The sequence below is a fragment of the Leptonychotes weddellii genome, chromosome 5, assembly GCF_054177405.1.
Source record: "Leptonychotes weddellii isolate Sample4059 chromosome 5, ASM5417740v2, whole genome shotgun sequence".
NCBI lineage: Eukaryota > Metazoa > Chordata > Mammalia > Carnivora > Phocidae > Leptonychotes > Leptonychotes weddellii.
The window spans coordinates 77,882,840-77,902,625 of record NC_138373.1 but is presented as its reverse complement, the minus strand read 5'-3'; the positions used below and the strand labels follow the sequence as shown (position 1 = coordinate 77,902,625).

The 19,786-nt window shown below is 39.9% G+C and overlaps 1 protein-coding gene and 1 long non-coding RNA gene across 5 annotated transcripts in view; one reads left to right on the top strand and one right to left on the bottom strand.

Moving 5' to 3' along the window:
- GUCY2C (guanylate cyclase 2C) overlaps nucleotides 1–19,786 on the top strand; it is a 99,631-nt gene that overhangs the window by 55,895 nt on the left and 23,950 nt on the right. For all 4 annotated transcript variants that reach the window (XM_081821273.1, XM_081821272.1, XM_081821271.1 and 1 more), the window contains 6 exons: nucleotides 6,110–6,191; nucleotides 9,504–9,609; nucleotides 12,685–12,747; nucleotides 13,302–13,373; nucleotides 13,842–13,946; nucleotides 19,556–19,642. In XM_081821273.1, the coding sequence (XP_081677399.1) occupies nucleotides 6,110–6,191; nucleotides 9,504–9,609; nucleotides 12,685–12,747; nucleotides 13,302–13,373; nucleotides 13,842–13,946; nucleotides 19,556–19,642 (515 nt within the window). The remainder of the gene's footprint in view (nucleotides 1–6,109; nucleotides 6,192–9,503; nucleotides 9,610–12,684; nucleotides 12,748–13,301; nucleotides 13,374–13,841; nucleotides 13,947–19,555; nucleotides 19,643–19,786) is intronic.
- On the bottom strand, nucleotides 9,052–19,379 carry LOC145721737 (uncharacterized). The gene is made up of 3 exons (XR_014145594.1): nucleotides 19,247–19,379; nucleotides 9,626–9,855; nucleotides 9,052–9,226 (listed from the first exon to the last, which is right to left on the bottom strand). It is a non-coding gene; the product is annotated as an uncharacterized LOC145721737 (long non-coding RNA).

Genomic DNA, 19,786 nt, shown 5'->3' with positions numbered 1-19,786 from the left:
TGAGTGTTCCCCTTTCTCCGCATCCTCGCCAACGCTTGTATCTTGTGTTGCTGATTTTAGTCATTCTGACAGGTGTGAGGTGGTATCTCCTGTAGTTTTGGCTTGCATTTCCCTGATGATAAGTGATTATGAGCAGCATCTTTTCATGTGTCTCTTGGTCATCTATATGTCTTCTATGGAGAAATATCTATTCGTGTCTTCTGCCCATGTTTAATTGGATTGTTTTTTCAGTGTTTTATAAGTTCTCAATATATTTTGAATACTAACCTTTTATTGGATATGTCATTGACAAATATCTTCTCCCATTCTGGAGATTGCTTTTTAGTTTTATTGATTGTTTCCTTCGCTGTGCAGATGTAGTCCCAATAGTTTATTTTTGCTTTTGTTTCCCTTGCCTGAGGAGACATATCTAGATAGAAGTTGCTATGACTGATGTCCAAGAAGTTACTGCCTGTGCTCTCTTCAAGGATTTTTGTGGTTTCAGATCTCATATTTAGGTCTTTAATCCTATCCCAAATAATAAAGTACCTAGGAATAAACCTAACCGAAGAGGTGAAAGACCTGTACTCTGAAAACTATAAAATACTGATGAAAGAAATTGAAGATGACACAAAGAAATGAAAAGACATTCCATGCTCACGTATTGGAAGAACAAATATTGTTAAAATTTCTATATTACCCAAAGCAATCTACACATTTAATGCAATCCCTATCAAAATACAAATAGCATTTTCCACAGAGCTAGACCAAACAATCTTAAAATTTGTATGGAACCACAAAAGACCCCCAATATCCAAAGCAGTCTTGAAAAAGAAAAGCAATGCTATCATTGCTTTTTAAAGTTGATTTCTTTTCATTAGCAAGATTTTTTTTAATTAAGCAATTTTTAAATGATTTTATGTATTTATCTGAGCTAGAGAGAGAGAGCACAAGTGGGGGAAGAGAGAGGGAGAAGCAGACTCCTCACTGAGCAGGGAGCAGACCCTGGGATCATGACCTGAGCTGAAGGCAGACACTTTTTAATTGTCTCTAGAACCATCTGCAAGCTTTGTACGTTTAAACCAAACTTACTTTTGAAATATATCTCTTTTCTTGTGGATTTCTGCAACTCTCTACTTCTTTCTTTTGCAACTTTTTGAATTACAATTATTTTTTCTTTTCCCTTAATTATAGTGACAATGTTAGTTTGTATTTTTAATATATTTCCTTAAGAATTTGTAGATTTTTTTTATTCAATAGAAGGATCTGTTCTTTGTAAAATGCTCAACTTCTCAAAAAGCAATTTTTAAATGATTTTATGTATTTATTTGAGCGAGAGAGAGCACAAGTGGGGGTGGGGAGAGGGAGAAGCAGACTCCTCACTGAGCAGGGAGCCCGAAGTGGGGCTCAATCTCAGGACCCTGGGATCACCTGAGCCGAAGGCAGACACCCAGGCACCCTTCAAAAAGTAATTTTTGAGAGAGCTCTCATTATTTACCTAAAAGAGATCACATTAAATATTCATGTTATATTATTCGTATTACAGGGACATTGTATCATTCTGAGCAACTTCACTTCATCCTCATTTAACCAGAAAATTCAGTTAGCCAGAGCTTTTCATTACTCGACTGTCCCTACATTTAATTTTAATCTTTATAAATAAAGTAACTCAATCTTTCAAATAGTATACAAATCAGATATTCATCTGGTCTTTTATCTGGGTACACCACTGCCCCCTAAGTAACAGAATGTCTCATCTGGAGATAACACCATCACTGTCGTTTCATTCATTCTACAAAGGTTTGCTAGTGCCAGGCAGTGTTCTCAGCACCTGGAACACAGCAATGGACAACGCACATGTGTTCCTGTTCCTCATCCACGCCAACATCATCTGCCTCCTGGGTTACAATGACATCCACCTGACTTCCTGCTTCAGTCCTGCTTCCTGCCCACCTCCAGTCCAACCAACTTTGCCACCAGAATGAAAGCATGGATCCAGTCATATTGTCACACTATTGCTAACACTCAATTGGCAGCTCCCCTTTACCCATAAAGTCCAAATGACTTATTATAGCACAAAATGTCCATGATCTTCCTACTTCTCCAGCCTTATCTTTCTTCTTACCTGAAATCCCTTCCCCATTCCCTCAATTTCCACCTACTTCCTTAAAAAAAAAAGGAGGGGGAGGTCTTGCAACTTCATGCCCCTCTGTCCTTAGTAATGCTACTACCTCTGATTAAAATGTATCACTCCCCCATATGACTGGTAAGCAGCCACTCATCTTCAACATTTAACTTGAATTTCATTTTTCTAAGCTTTTCCTTAGCCCCCCAGGAGGCTATTGATCTTGCCTACATCCCACCCAACTTCTAGCTTAGAATTTATTTGATACTTATATGTTTACACATTTTTTAAAACCATACACTGTTTAAGTGTATGGTCTATTCCTTTTTTTTATTATTTAAATTCACTTAGCCAACATATACTACATCATTAGTTTCAGATGTAGAGTTCAATGATTCATCATTTGCATAAAACACCCAGTGCTCATCACATCACATGCTCTCTTTAATGCGATCATCCAGTTACCTCATCCCCCACCACCTCCCCTCCAACAACCTTGTTTGTTTCCTATAGTTAAGAGTCTCTCATGTTTGTCTCCCTCTCTGATTTCCTCCCATTCAGTTTTCCCTCCCTTCCCCAATGATCCTCTCTGCTGTTTATTACATTCCACATATCAGTGAAACCATATGACAATTGTGTTTCTCTGATTGACTTATTTCACTCAGCATAATACCCTCCAGTTCCATCCACATCGATGTAAATGGTAAGATTTCACCCTTTTTGATTGCTGAGTAATATTCCATCATATATATATACCACACCTTCTTTATCCATTCATCTATCGATGGACACCTTGGCTCTTTCCATAGTTTGGCTATTGTGGACATTGCTGCTATGTAGGGGTGCAGGTGCCCCTTCAGATCACTACATTTGTATCTTTAGGGTAAATACCTAGTAGTACAATTGCTGGGTTATAGGATAGCTCTATTTTTAACTTCTTGATGAACCTTCATACTGTTTTCCAGAGTGGCTGCACCAGCTTGCATTCCCACCAACAGTGTAGGAGGGTCCCCCTTTCTCCGCATCCTCGCCAACATTTGTTGTTTCCTGACTTGTTAATTTTAGCCATTCTGACTGGTGTGAGGTGGTATCTCATTGTGGTTTTGGGTCTATTCTTTATTCACTTCTGCCCAACAAAGTACCTCGGAAGGGATGAAAGAAGAAAGGAGGGACAATGAGATAACTATAAATCTGTTTCTACTCAGCACTTATCCACACTGCGTTAATTTTAGTCAATTTACTTCTCTAAGTGTGAGTTTCTTCCTTCTTCAGATGAGGAGATTTGTTAACTGATTTCAAGATTCTTTCCAACTATCATACCATATGACCTGGGGTTATAAACTCTTTCCACCATCACTGTGAATCTAATTAAATACACTGTGATAACCACAGCAGCCACCAGAAGGCAGCAGAAGCTTAACCTTCGAACTAATATAATACTGGGACTTGATAACTCAAGCAAAACTGAAAAGTATGTTGAATTAACCACCTCTATATTTAAATAGTATACAGCATATTTAAATATCATAAGTATGGGCGCCTGGGTGGCTCAGTTGGTTAAGCGACTGCCTTCGGCTCAGGTCATGATCCCAGGGTCCTGGGATCGAGTCCCGCATCGGGCTCCCTGCTCGGCGGGGAGCTTGCTTCTCCCTCTCCCTCTGCCTGCCACTCCCCCTGCTTGTGCTCGCTCTCTTTCTGTCAAATAAATAAATAAAATCTTTAATAAATAAATAAATAAATATCATAAGTATATTTAGTGCAGTGAGATGTTCATGCTGTGGGGGGTAGACAGGAATTGAGATGGGGAGGACCCAGCAGACGGAAGTCCCCCTAGTCCCTCCAGTTCGTGCTCTAGTCTACGGGATGTGTCATTTCAGTAGACTGATGAGTAGAATCGTTGATGGGTGAATTATATTTCTCATACCGATTTTGAGAGTGGTGCTAATGGCGATGCTGGCGGGGTGATAGGAGTGATGATCACAGTAATAAACAGAATTCACACCGTCAGATATGCCCATCCAAATCCAAGATACTAATCTGTTTCTGCCCTGATGAGAACAGAAATCCAGAGCTCACATTTTCACTGTTAAAAATTTCCCTTAGCAGGAAACAAGATAAGCAGAAGTAAAGTCTTATGTTAGCAAAGCATAAATCCTTCAAAGTCACCCCTTATAGAAAGCATGGAGACATTTTTAGTGAAGAAAATTCGTGCACGTGATGTTAAAATCCAATAGTAAAAATATTCATAATGGAACGTGAGTATGCCTGGCCCCTCCTCTGTCAGCTCTGGTCTCTCAGTCACTTCTGCCTTTAGTTTGTTGCATATTTCTAAATAATATGCATATATTTCTTGATTCATAAGCTTTGGATGTTATCTGTTTATTTCTTGTATTGATAAAAGATTTAGTTCATCTTCACTAGCCCTACTTTTTTCTAACCTTTTCTCAAATTAGTTATATCTTTTTGTCAATACATTTATTGGGTGCCTTTGTAATTTTAATTAATATGCATAAGCTTCTAGTACTGTTCTACCAACTATATAAAAAACTTCATGGAGCGCCTGGGTGGCTCAGTCAGTTAAGCATCTTTCTTCGGCTCAGGTTATGATCCCGGAATTCTGGGATCGAAACCCACGTTGGGCTCCCTGCTCACTGGGGAGTCTGATTCTCCCTCTCCCTCCACTCATTCTCTCTCTCTCAAATAAATAAATAAAATCTTAAAAAATAATAAAAATAAAAATAAAAACTTCTTGCTTCCCAACTTGGTAAGATGAAGATGTTACCTTCCTGCTACCTTCCTACTACCTATCTATCTTTCCTACTACCTCCTTCCTACCTCCCAGATTCTCTGTATTTTTCTTTAATTTGTCATAGCTGATAATATTTATTTGGCAGTCATATAAACCCTCTGTCATTTACCTATAAGTTGATTCTATAAGTTGAAAATTAGTAACATTTTCATCATTATTATTTATATAAAGCTAATAGTACTCTATTGCTTAGAATCCATTCCATTTTTCCTTCTTGAACTCACTAACTTCCTATTCTAATCAGAATCCATCGTGGCATATACAAAACATGACTTTCTTGTACAGTTTTACTATTGTTGTTGTCCTTCTCAGTCGAGGCCTGTTCCTCTGCATATTCAGTTTCTGTTTCAAAGCTTCCTTGGGTTGGATCCACATTTTCCTGAATTCCACTTACTCTTCTGTCAGTCTCTTAAATTGCTTCATCTTTACAACTCCACCTAAACACTTGTGCTCTAATAAATAAAATCACTTACATCCTTCACTGACTTCCATCAATGATTTTGTAGCACTTGGGAAGGACCAGCAGGCAATACTGTCATTTAAAATTCCACAATGACTGGCTTTTCCTCTGATTGTGCTTGGTATTAAAGAATAGTTGACTCTGGAGCCCTGGGTGGCTCAGTCGGTTAAGCATCCAACTTTTGATTTTGGCTCAGGTCATGATTCAGTGTTTTGAGATCAAGCCCCACGTCAGGCTCCACGCTCAGCAAGTGGAGACTGCTTGTCTTTCTCCTTTCCCCCGCTTGCATGGTCTCTCTCTCTTTCTCTCTCTTAAATAAATAAATAATAAATAAAATCTTTTAAAAAAATAGTTGACTTTCTTCCTCTGTGAATCCTCCTTAGGTATATTGGTTTCAAGGACATCAGGTGGGTTTCCTACCAAAATTATTTGCATACTGGACACTATTTTATGTTCTTGTGATATTTGGTGATTCCCACAGAAACGCAGTATGCAGTCTATAAGGACCGCTGAAATTAAACCACTTCCCCTGGCACATTCCAGGTAGTTTTCCTCAGAGACCACAGATACAGGACCTATATTACCAATGAAGGGATTAATAAAAGATAAAATTTTTTTTAAAAGGTCTCTCCTTTTCCCTCCTTCAAATGAGATTATATAACTAGAATCTTTGAAATGATTTTATTCTCTTTTCAAAGATCCTTCCTAATGCATTTTTCACTCTTTTCTGCCACAGGCCCTCAGGTCCTGTTGATTGCAGTCTTCACCCTCACAGGAGCTGTGGTTCTGCTCCTGCTCATTGCTCTTCTGGTGCTGAGGTACCTACCACCCCCTTTGTCTCTCTGTGCTCATCATCCAAAGAGCGGGGGAGGGGAGAGGGAGAAGTCTGATGTCATCAATGATAATATACATGGACAAGAAGGTGTCTAGACAGATCTAAGATCATGAAGGCATTCTGCATCAAAGACTACATCGAGGGCAGAACAGTATTGAATGGATCAGTTAGAGACACCTGAACTCATATCTATCTCAGTTCTGTGACTTAATAGTTGTGCGGTTTTGAGTGTGTTATTACAGGTTACTTAACTTCAGTATCCTCATCTGAACTGTTGTGAGAACTTGAAATAAAGTGTGGATAGTGACTGCCATATAATAGGCATCCTATAGATGGAAACAGCTCTTCTGCTGTATTATTGGTATTTTGTGGGACATTTCAATCTCTATATTATATAGTGTTCAGGCTGGAAGAGTCTTTAGAAATCATCTACTTCACACCTCCCACTTTAGCCTGGGGAAAGAGACCCAGAAAACCAAATGGCTTGTCTGGAGTCACATCACCAGGTGGTTGTAGGGCCAAAACCAGCACTCAAGCCTTCTGACCATCAGTTCCATGGTTGTTCTACTCAATTTGGACAGAGGAAGTGCCCAGCACAGTGTTAGACACATACCGTATGCTCAGAAATATTTGTTGAATATATAAATGAATGAGTGAATACCACACTATGCTAATCTGTTATGTTAAACACATAAAACTTTCCATCCTATTATATTGTCAGGATCACCCCCATTTCCCAACTGAACCAGAGAACAGTTTTTCTCTTCGTATCACATGCTTTTATCGGTGTGGCACTGTACTTTCTCATGAGAGAGTCCACTCTGTTGGATGTCAGTTAAAGGTTTCTCCAGGAAAGGAAGTAGAATGTTCTGTTCAGTCTGAAGGCAGAACTTGACTCCTGTAACTTTGCATTACCCCAAATTTGAGCTGTATATACACATATACAGTGTATGCTGGCCATTTAGTTGAAGATAACCAGAAACCAAAATTTGAGGAGAATAAAGCCAGTCAATAGCAAGGTCAAAGATGTGGCTGATGCCCTTCAGGAACCGAGTCCAAATGAGTGTCAGCTTCAGATCGGGGGGAATCACAAGGTAAAAGACAGTAACAGATGGAAACAGGAAGAGACAGGTGTGTCCTGTCTGGCTGGAGCAATGGTGTGTCCACAAGGAGATCTGGTAGACAGATGTTATTCTTATAGTTTTCCATTACAACTGCCTATATAAGGAAAATAGTGAATGATTTATGGCATCCTCTGATTCAATATGAATGACACGTGGCTCTGTAGGGTCCCAAGAGTCTCTTCGAATGCAGAGATGAGAGCCTTTAAGGCTACAAGCCTTCTTTGCCCCAGGTCCTAGGATAATCATTGGTCAATAATATGCTATTTTATATGTATTTAATAGAGGAATACTCAGAGTTAGATGGAAGCATAGGAAGAAAATAGTCATTTCTGCTTAGAATCCAATAAGAAAAGCATCATGAATGACCTAAGAAGGTGAGTAGAAGTTTGTCAAATAACCACAAGCAAAGATAAACTCAAGGACAAATAGGTCAATGGAAAAATTCAGATTCTAGAACCAGACACAGCAAGCATGAGAATTTGGAATATGCTAGAGGTGACATTACAAGTCAATTGGAAAATGATGGCACGGTAGGCTTGCAACATGGAAAAAATGAAATTAAAATCCTACCTGAAACCATACACAAATATAGAGTTCATTCCATACAGATTATAAATGGAATAAAGACTTAAATGTGAAATTCAAACTTCAAAACTTAGAGGAAATTAATAGAAAAGGACTTTATGATCTCAAGTAGGAAAATATTTCTAAGATAGAAACGTCATAGAAGAAACAAAATAAATGGGGCCATAATAAAAACTAAATGTTCTATACAACAAAGTTAAAATAAGCAATAAACTAGAAGAAAGTATTTGCAACTCAAAAGGACAAAAGATCTGTTTTGCAGAATATATAAGGAACTCATGTAAATTATGATATATGGGCAAAATTGTGAATGAATATATAACTGTATGTTCTATAAAATAGCTAGAAAGTATTTGAAAAGATATTGGATCTCTCTGTAATAGAAAAATGAAACACAAAACAATAAACACCATCTCACATACATCATAATGGTAAAAAAAAAAATAGTTTAATAATACCAAATGTTAAGAATCCGGAAGAAACAGGAATTCTCATGTTGGGAAGGTGTAAGTAGTATAACCACTTTGGAAAATAATTTGACAATATCTGTAAAGTTGTAAGTGTTTCCTATAACCCAAGGATTCTGCTTTATCTGTACTATCTGGGGGAAACACTTAAAAAATTGACATTTTGAATGCTGAAATACATGTTACATTTTCTCTGTGCTTTTCTATTTTCTTTATACACATATTCTTTTTTTTTTAGATTTATTTATTTATTCATTTGAGAGAGAGAATGAGAGACAGAGAGCACGAGAGGGAAGAGGGTCAGAGGGAGAAGCAGACCCCCCGCTGAGCAGGGAGCCCGATGTGGGACTCGATCCTGGGACTCCAGGATCATGACCCGAGCCGAAGGCAGTCGCTTAACCAACTGAGCCACCCAGGCGCCCTATACACATATTCTTAAAGGCACAAATGCATAAGAAGAACTGGCTTGTTGGGGTGCCTGGGTGGCTCAGTCATTAAGCATATGCCTTTGGCTCAGGTCATGATGCCAGGGTCCTGGGATCGAGCCCTGCATCGGGCTTCCTGCTCCACGGGAAGCCTGCTTCTCCCTCTCCCACTCCCCCTGCTTGTGTTCCCTCTCTCGATGTGTCTCTCTCTGTCAAATAAATAAAATCTTTAAAAAAAAAAAAAGAAGAAGAAGAACTGGCTTGTTTAGGAATCTGGTGTATTCTCTGGTGACTTAAAAATTAACATATTTGCTTTTCAAGCTTACCAGTTTTGAATTGTTTCTGTTTTTTCCTTACTCTTTCCATGTCATCAGTTCAGATTCTTTATAATAGTGAAGGGCTGCCTTAGTGAAGGACCTGAGAAAATGAAATGGAAAGAAAGAAGGGAAGAAAAGAAAGAAAGAAGGGAAGAAAAGAAAGAAAGAAAAAGTTAAACTACCATCAGAAATCATTACAGCTGACCTAATGGCCAGCATTCACCAGTTTGCAGAACATGGAATCACACCACTGGGCTAACATCTCTCACCACATATCTACCTGAGAATGTCAGGGTTCTAAATTTCTCTTAGTGTTCAGAAGCTAAATGACATGAATGTTAATAAAAACCTACTGACTGGTTCTATTCCTTTCACAGAAAATATAAAAAAGAATATGAACTTCGTCAGAAAAAATGGTCCCACATTCCTTCTGAAAATATCTTTCCTCTGGAGACCAATGAGACTAACCATATTAGCCTGAAGGTAAGATGAACCTCACCTGTTGAAGAATGCTAGGGCTGGTGCAACTTGCCAGGTATTTGACAAGGCTGGTAACACGGTAAGAAATGGGCCAAGCAGGGATCCTCTGCTTGAGAATCTAAGACTTGGACATTTTCTAATTCTCAGCTCCCGTCTTTCCATTGATCCTCCAGTGTCCTCAATGTCAGCTGGTTGATCCAATGAACACTTCAGTGGAGGCTGAGATTTGGTGTGTTACTCATTCTTTGCCTCTGACCCAGAAGGGAAATGCATATGGTGTGCATTTGTCATGCAAGCGATGTAGAAATAAGTAGAGCATTTGAGCCCCCCTAAGCCTTGGCTACTACTCTGCCCATGCTAAGGATGTATGCTTATCTTGCTCATTGCTGAAGAAAGAGGCCTCTGCTGACATTTGCCTGCATTCTCCCTCTGCCAGGACACATCACAGCAGCCAGGAATAATCATTCCCCTTGGGCACAGCCAGTGCTGGAGCCCAATCATCTCATCTGCAGTACTCGCCAGAAGGAGCGCATGAGTTAAACTTTATCATAACTTTGCTGATGAGGAAACCAAAGGATGTGGGGTTAGGAAACAGTGCAGGGTCACGCACAGCTAATGAGTAGGATTACTGCAAATAATAAGAGTTGACACTTACTGAGCACTTCTCCCGTGCCAGGGGCATTGACCCATTTCATCTTCCCCCGACAAACCCTGGGAGGTAACAGGGCTAGAACCTGGGGAACATGGTCACAGTTTGAACCTAGTCTGTCTAACTGTGAAGTCTAAGATCCTAAAACCTACCATTCACCATATTCTTACAGAGTTTTTAGACCAAAGCACACTAAGAGAAGGAGACCCAGAACCTCCACATGAAGGGCATGGTGGGGTTCCTCAGCCTAGGGCCAAGTCGATAGGATAGTGTGGCTTGAGATGCCTCCCTGCCTAAAACCAGCACAAGTACAATTGCAGCTGGGTCAGGTGTGTCCATCTCCTGCATGTCGCACTCTAAGAGCTAGGATGCCCTCACGCTGTACAAGGACTAGATCTCCCTTGCGCCCAGTAATGCTCTTGCTCTGACTGACCCTCCTGTTGCATTGGGAACCTCACACATAAGACTTCTATTTGCAAAGACCACTCTATCTCAGGCAAGCGTCAGGATAAAATCCATCTTGCAGTAATTCACAGAAAGGTGCAAATGACCGTAAGACTATTAGACTTCCCAAGAGAGAATTTTTGGACCTAAATGACTAATTGACAGTACCCCAGGAAGGGGGGAGGAGACCTCTAGAAGGAGTGAGTGCTCCTCCACCTCTGGTATGACGCCAGGATGGGCTCCCACGTGGCCCACCTCTGTGCACATCCAGCCATGCCTCCACTCCTCACAAGCCTCCCCCACTGCCTCAAACCCCACATTTCATATTTGTTCTTTTTGATGTAGCCTAAAATACTATGTCTCTGTTTTCTTCAAATGTAGATATTCCTAGAAATATAACCCATCCATCCCTCATCAGACATTACACAATTTCTATGCATGAATTCATCAGATTAACCACTCACCTGGCTAAGGACTAAGTCTTTGGGACAAAAAGTTTAAGAGAGGGACCAGAGAGGTGATTCGAGGCATGGACCGTCACAGTCACACTGAGTTTCAGGCAGGCCGGGAAGCAGGTGGCCAAGGACTAACTGTCAAGAGAGGTCTTCCAGCACTGTGAGTCAGATGGAGCAGGGAGAAAGCCCAAGGAGGTCAGCCAAAGTCAGCCAGAGGTGGAAATGCCGCAGCACCAGACAGGAAATGGTTCAAGTCCCGGATGTGCATGTGTGCTGAAGGCAGAGATAAGGAAACAAGACCACGGGATGGGATGAGAAAGAGTACATCCCTGTACGAGGACAGAAAGGGGCAGAAAACCAAAGCAGACAAGGAGAGAAGTCAGGAAGTTCAAAGGGATGAATAACAGATGAAAACAATGAAAAAGATGAAGATAACTCGTTTGAGGATAAAACACTCAAATTTGCAAGAAAATTGCACAAGCTTTATTGCATTTGATGCCCAGGACCCCTGTCAGTTAGAATTTCCCAGATGAAGTACTGAGGTTCAAATAGTTTAAATGAACTAATCGAGGGCTCAGAAAAAAGAATATGAGACAAGGCAGCAAGCTCAGATTTTGGCATGCCCATATGTGACACTTAGTGTCATTTAACCCGTATGTGGCCCATTAGTAAAATGAGAAGAGGAAGAGAAGACATCTGACATCTGTTAATCTGCATTGTGCCAGGCATCATGCTTGGAATTTGATATAGTTTATTTTGCTCACATCTCAAAAGGTCCTAACGAGGTAAGTTTTAACCAATATCATAATACATCACAGGTTTCTATGAGAACCAAATTAAAAGATGCACTATTTCTCAATCTTTTTTCTGCCTTGAGACCAGAAGTCTGGCAGACCAAGAGCCATATCTAGCCTGCAGGTGTGTGTGTGTGTGTGTGTGTGTGTGTGTGTGGTTTCATTTAATATTTAACGTCTTCTAAAATTAATTGCCAAATATAAAAATTTTGGAATGGCATAGGAAAATCCATATTACCAGCTTCTTTTGACAAATCTGATGATCTGGCAACTCTCCGCTGAACCCAGAGCTGATGGGGCTGCCCCCCTTAGGCACCCCACCCAGTGTCCTCACTTGCTTTGCTAATTGAACGCTGAGGTGTGAGTTTGCAACTCAAGAGCACAACAGGCTCCCCTAGGAGCACCTGTCTCTAGCTACAGACAATGATTCCCAGCAGAATGGGCCAGGAGAGAAGGAAGCAAAGGAAATCCCTGGCTGACAGGCCTTAAGAAGGGAGGAAGAGGGAGGAAGACCCAGAGGTAAGGATGAGAGGTAGATACCTGGGAAGAAGACCCTGGTGGGGAGGGAAGATGAGTAGTGACAGGGAAACACAAGGCAATTGTCACAGTTTTGCCAGAAGCCTTCCCGGCATGCTGTGAACCAACAGATACACCCACCCGGCAGACCATCTCTGCCTTCACAGTAGATGCGACAAGATATGAAGTGTCTATAATAATTAGCTTTTTCTTGTGCCAGATCGACGATGACAAGAGACGAGACACAATTCAGAGAGTCCGGCAGTGCAAATATGACAAAAAGGTGACTAGTCTCTGCTTCTCTGAACTCTCAGTCGGGCTGTGTTCCAGGCCTTCTGCTCATCCTTGCCCTGGCTCCTGATGTGGACCGTGCAATGGTGCAGGCTGCCTCCAGGGGTTGTTCCTGGAGCTTTTCACAGGGATGGGCAGGGCTCTGCTTCAAGGGTTACAAAACTCACAAGCCTGGACAAATAGAATTTTTAAGGAGGGTGGAGCATAGGAAGGAAAAGGAGAAATGAAAGAGTTCAGAGCTGGCCAAACTACCCTAGTATGATACTGTGGCTCGCTGCAGTGAGAGTACAACAATCGCACATGGGGGTTTTGTATCTTCTTTCCTCCCTGGGCCCTCCCTTTTCATTTAGTCATTCTCAAAGAAACATTCAAACCTGAGCCTATGGCAGGTATTAGGCACCCGGGATATAAATATCAATAAAATCGTGTCACTGCTCTCAAGAGCTTACAGTATACAGGGAAGATAGACGCACAACAAATTATTATAATATGCACAGAAGTGGTCGTGCTACAGCATTATCTCCTTAATTCAAATGATCTTTGCAGCAAGTGATTCTAAAGGATCTCAAGCACAACGACGGCAATTTCACTGAGAAACAGAAGATAGAATTGAACAAGGTATGTATCTCTTACTTGAAATCCTTAAAGGAGAAATAGCTTCACTCCATCTTCCCTGAGCACTGAAGTCCCTGGCAGAGCCAGATGTTATGGGGGACGGAGACCAAAAAAAGCCCTCAGACCAAGAAATGGGAGACTCTACTTCTTTGTTGAAAATTCTACCAACAGAAGTTGAAGAGTGGTGTTTGATGGTGTAAAAAATTTTAGACATCTATTAGCATGTCCTAGAAAATGGCCCTGATATTATTTGCGTGTCGTCAAAGGTTCGTCTTCCAGGCTCCTTGCTGATAAAAGAAAAACTGTTGAGGAAGATATAGTGGCCGTGAGAAATGTACTGACGTTCCAACGTATCAGGAATAATACATCTTCCCAAAGACCTAAAGCACGGCATGTTTCATTAGCATATTAATTTTTACTGTGGCCCTGCTCTCTGGCTGACTTGCTTTATAACTAAACATGTTATCTTAGTTGCTTCAGATTGACTATTACAACCTCACCAAGTTCTACGGCACAGTGAAGCTTGACACCATGATCTTCGGGGTGATCGAATACTGCGAGAGAGGATCCCTGCGGGTAAGGAACCATGATCATTTCCAATTTCCTAACTGGCCAGCCATATGGGAAGAAAGAATATTTAGTAGAAATGTTAAATGTTTACCCAGTGAAATAATATCAGAGAATTATCAGGAAAAAGTGGTACATCCATATGCTTCCTAACTAGATCACTTAGATTTTGTCAACCATTCTTACTACATCTTTACAAAAACAAAACAAAAACAAAAAACAAAACCAAGCCAAAAATAGGAGTGTAGACTTGAAAAGCCAGAGAACAGATGTGGGAAAGTGAGTGATTACCTCTAAATTCATTTTATTTTACTTACATACTTGCTTTTGCACTAAGAGAAAAATGGATAGTCAACCCTAACCCAATAAGCACTGGAGACTTGTCCATAAGTCCTGGTTCTGCTATAGTCTAAATTCCTACCCTTCTCTCCTTTGGGAGAGACTGAGGATGGCCCAGGAGTTGCCAGATGTGGTCAGGCATTCTGGTTGAGCAAGTCCAAAGCAGAAGGAGAAAGTAAGACAGGGCTGAACCAAGTTCCTGGGAAGAACAAAGCTTCAAGCTAGGAATATCAAATCACTGGGTAGTTCAGAAGGCAGGCATACACGAGAACCATTTACATACAAGAAACAAAGTCAGGTTTCAAGCAGAAACAGGACCAGAATGGGGAAATGGGCAGGAGCAGAAAGGAATCCAGGATAATTGCATCAAAGAGCATTGAAATATTTGCACCTCACCTTGAGCACTTTCTGGGCATCTGTTACAAGAGTTTTCAGCCTTTTAAATACCTTTGGGTAAGGTGACCATATAATTTATCAGGATACTTTGAGAAGGAAAGGGGTACTATAGCAATTATGTTGGAACAGCAGATAGAAACTGCAACTGGGTCCAAGCAAACAACGACATATGGTCACTGCCTTTGGGCTACATTCAGACCCAGTTTCTTAATTTTCTTAAAAATAACGGCACTGTCCTCCCTACAACAAAGTCAAAATATGAAGAATCGGGGCAGCAGTAACTTCAAAGAGGTCCAAATATTCACAATACAATAAAATTTTTAAATAATAAAATTTTTAAATTAATCTCTTAGAATTTTTTTAAAATAAGCTTCAATTATAAAAAGAAGAGTAGCTTTCAAAATGTGTGGCATAAACTTAAATCTAGCTTCAAGGAAAAAAAAATAGCCCTAAATGCTATTTTCTCTTAAAAGAATAATCTGTTCAATGCAAAATTTAGAGGAATAACTATGGCCTAAGTAAAGGAAACTTACAAAGTTTAATTATTACTAAAAAGATAGAATTTTGAAGTGCTTTTATGAGTTTTTTGTTTTTGTTTTTTTTTTTTGGCGAGAGAGAGAATGAGAGAGAGCACGAGAGGGAGGAGGGTCAGAGGGAGAAGCAGACTCCCTGCTGAGCAGGGAGCCCGATGTGGGACTCGATCCCGGGACTCCAGGATCATGACCTGAGCCGAAGGCAGTCGCTTAACCAACTGAGCCACCCAGGCGCCCTATGAGGTTTTTTTAAAATATAAAACATAAAAGCTTTGACATTGGCCCCAACAACTTCTTAATAGACACATCTCCTGAAGCAAGGGAAAAAAAGCAAAAATAAACCGTTGGGACTTCATCAAAATAAAAAGCTTCTGCACAGCGAAGGAAACAAGCAGCAAAACTAAAAGGCAACCTACAGAATGGGAGAAGATATTTGCAAATGATATCTCTGATAAAGGGGTAGTATCAAAACCTATAAAGAACTTAGAAAACTCAACACCCAAAACCCAAATAATCCAGTTTAAAAATGGGGAGAAGACATGAATAGACATTTTTCCAGAGAAGACATCCAGATGGTCAACAGACAACATCACTCATCATCAGGGAAATACAAAGCAAAACTACAATGAGATATCACTTCACACCTGTCAGAATGGCTAAAATTAACAACACAAGAAACAGCAGTGTGTTGGGGAGGATGTAGAGAAAGGGGAACCCTCTTGCACTGTTGGTGGGAATGCAAACTGGTACGGCCACTCTGGAAAACAGTATGGAGTTTCCTCAAAAAGCTAAAAATAGAACTACCCTATGATTCAGCAATTGCACTACTAGATATTTACCCAAAGGATACAAAAAAATACTGATTTGAAGAGATACACGTACCCTGATGTTTATAGCAGCATTATCAACAATAGCCAAATTGTGGAAAGAGCCCAAATGTCCATCGACAGATGAATGGATAAATAAGAGGTGGTATATATGTATATATATATACCATGGAATATTATTGAGCCATAAAAAAGAATGAAATCTTGCCATCTGCAACAACATGGATGGAGCTAGAGAGTATTACACTAAGTGAAGTAAGTTAGAGAAAGACAAATACCATATGATTTCTCTCATGTGGAATTTAAGAAACAAAACAAATGAACATGGGGGGGCGCAAAAAAAAAGAGGAAAACCAAGAAACTTTGAGCTGTAGAGAACCAACTGATGGTGACCAGATGAGAGGTGGGTGGGGGATGGGTTAAGTGGGTGATGGGGATTGAGGAGGGCACTTTTTTTGATGAACACTGGGTGTTGTAAATGTTGAATCAGTAAATTCTACCCCTGAAACTAATATTACACTGTATGTTAACTAACTGGAATTTAAATAAAAACTTGGAAGGAAAAAAAAAACAACATAAATCCTCTCATACTTCTAATTAAAATTTTTAAAACAAAAATACACAAAAATAGGAATAAAAAATAAGGCAATGGAAAAGATATTTTCAGTAGTGAAAGAATACTTCATGACTATTAAATTATGAAGTCTTAAAAAAGGAAAAATAAATTTCAGAAGCAATATAACCATGAAAGTTTGACTCAAAAACTAAAAACTTAAGTAGGACAATAATGATACAAGAAATTATAAATTCCATTGTAGAGAATACCAGATTCAGCTTAATTCTTTAAAACTTCAAAAAGTAATTCTCATTGTCCACATAAATACTATCCTAATGTTAAATGAAAAATGAACATCTTCTAAATTCATTTAACATTCAACAAGGCTAGCATAAAGTTGATAGTAAAATATGATTAAAGACTAACCACATTTATGAAATTATAAGGAAAATTATAAATAAAATACTAGTAACTCTAAGCCAGCTACATGTAAAAAGCATAATATAATCAGATATGGTTAATTCTATGAAAGGAAAAAATATTAGTATAACACCTCATAACAAAAGGTCATAGAAAACTCATATGATCATTTTAATCAATGCTGATATAAAATAAACACACATTCCTAATAATAACAATTTCAGGTCTTTCAAAATTACAGCGCTTCCTCGATTTACAATGGGTTACATCCCCATAAAGCCATCATAAGTTGAAAATATCCTAAGTCAAAAATGTATTTAATATGGGCGCCTGGGTGGCTCAGTCGTTAAGCGTCTGCCTTCGGCTCAGGTCATGATCCCAGGGTCCTGGGATCGAGTCCCACATCGGGCTCCCTGCTTAGTGGGGAGCCTGCTTCTCCCTCTCCCACTCCCCCTGCTTGTGTTCCCTCTCTTGCTGTCTCTCTCCCTCTGTTGAAAAATAAATAAAATCTTTAAAAAAAAAAAATGTATTTAATACATCTAACCTACCAAACAGCGTAGCTTAGCCTGGCCAAACTTAAATGTGCTCAGAACACTTACATTAGCCTACAGTTGGGCAAAATTTCTAACACAAAGCCTATTTATGATAACGGGTTGAATATCTCATGTAATGTACTGAATACTGTACTGAAAATGAAAAACAGGACGGCTGTATGAGCAGAGAATAGTTATAAGCGTATTGGTTATTTACCCTGTAATCGAGTGGCTGGCTGGGGGGTCTGAGGCTCATTGCCCAGCATCATGAATCGCCAGCCTGGGAAAAGATCCAGATTCAAAATTCGAAGTATGGTCTCTACTGAATACATATCACTTTCACACCATTGTAAAGTAAAAAAAATTGTCAGTCGAACCATAGTAAGTCAGGGACCATCTATAGAAATGTTTTTCATAAGAGGGCTAGACCAAAGCTGATTCATTTGATTTCCATGAGATGAAATTTTAGAATACCAATTAACAGGGCCTAGTCAGAGGGTTTCACAGGGCCTTTTAATCCCTAAAATGCCCAGTCAACATTTAGGTAGTGTTTTTGGCTCTCTGCCCCAAGGTAGGAAACCTCTGTTATCTGAGTGGTCCTGGGCCCCCTTCTGGTACTGCTTACTCCTGTTGGGAGCAGACAGCAGACCCTTCTACAGGAAACCACTCCTTTGTGTCTTGAATCTCAAAGCAAAGCCTGTGCCAACGCAAACTTTATAGTCCCCTCCCTGACATCACCCCTTTAGGCTTCAATCCATAGCAAATCCCATCGGAACCTACTTTTGTAAGGAAACAAAGGAACCAGTCTCTCCCTAAATAAAAACAATATGCTTCCCATCTTATAAATATACAACAACATTGGCTAACCTTATTAGGAACAATTGACCCATTTATGCAACAAATATTTATGAGCCATCTATACGTGCCAGACATTGGTCTAGATATTGCAGATAGAGAACAAAAATTATCAGAGTTTACATTTTCATAGGGAGAAGAGATCATAAATAAAAATATAAAATATGTCAGGTGCTAAGGGAAAGAATTACTTTAGAATCTGTCTGCTCATAATTTCCCTCTCTTAACCTGGCCTGGTACTCACAGCCAAGGCAGCCTTATCTGAAATGATTAATGACTTTGGACTCTTCTTTGGAAATTATTGGTGCAGTGCCTGAGTTAAAACTAAAGGTCAGATGGGGCTATTGTTGGATGTTCGAGTTTTACTGTGAAGAATAGTTATTAACTTCGCTAAAACCCTGGATCTTGGGGCACCTGGGTGGCTCAGTCTTTAAGCGTCTGCCTTCAGCTCAGGTCATGATCCCAGGGTCCTGGGATCGAGTCCCACATCAGGCTCCCCGCTCAGCGGGAAGCCTGCTTCTCCCTCTCCCACTACCCCTGCTTGTGTTCCCTCTCTCCCTGTGTCTCTCTCCATCAAATTAATAAATAAAATATTTAAAAAAAAAAAACCTGTATCTTAATAGAACCATCATCGTATTAAAATGTTGAGTTCAAAATTCTAGGTGATACAATTCACACAAAATACAAGAACTCGCTCTTATTGACAGAGGACTTGGTAAATGTAAAGAAAACTTAGGGCTGTAAGCTAATGGATGCAAGTGATCATAAAACATAAGCCTAAGGAAGGGATTCCTGAATAGCAATTCCTGGTTGAAACACACTAGTGGAATTTCAGTGAGCTAGAACCTACAACCCACCTGTGAGTCAGGCTTACAGCCCATGCTCCCGGCAGGTGTCTGCTCATTCCTTTACCCCTGGCTGGTGGAAGAACCAGGATTTGGGATATTAGGGGTATCTCCTGCTCATTTCATTGCAGTGACAGCCACCTGATGGTTCATAAGAAAGAAAAGAAATACATATTCAGGAAAATCAGGACGATGGATTTTCAGTTTGTTTCTGAGCCCCAGGTCCTGTGATTAGAAGATCATGATTAGCCTGTAGTTGTCTCTCCACAGTACCCCTCCTTGCAACTTCTTCCTTTTCTTTTTCTGCCATTCAGGAAGTTTTAAATGACACCATCTCCTACCCTGATGGTACATTCATGGATTGGGAGTTTAAGATCTCGGTCTTATATGATATTGCTAAGGTAAGAGACCTGCAAACACAAAGGCATTTATGAAAATGAAACATAGGAAAACAGATCTAGCAGGCTTTCAACCTCTCTGACCATTGGTTTCTTCATCTGTAAAATGATAATAAAAATAGTACCTATGTCAGAGGATTGTTGTGA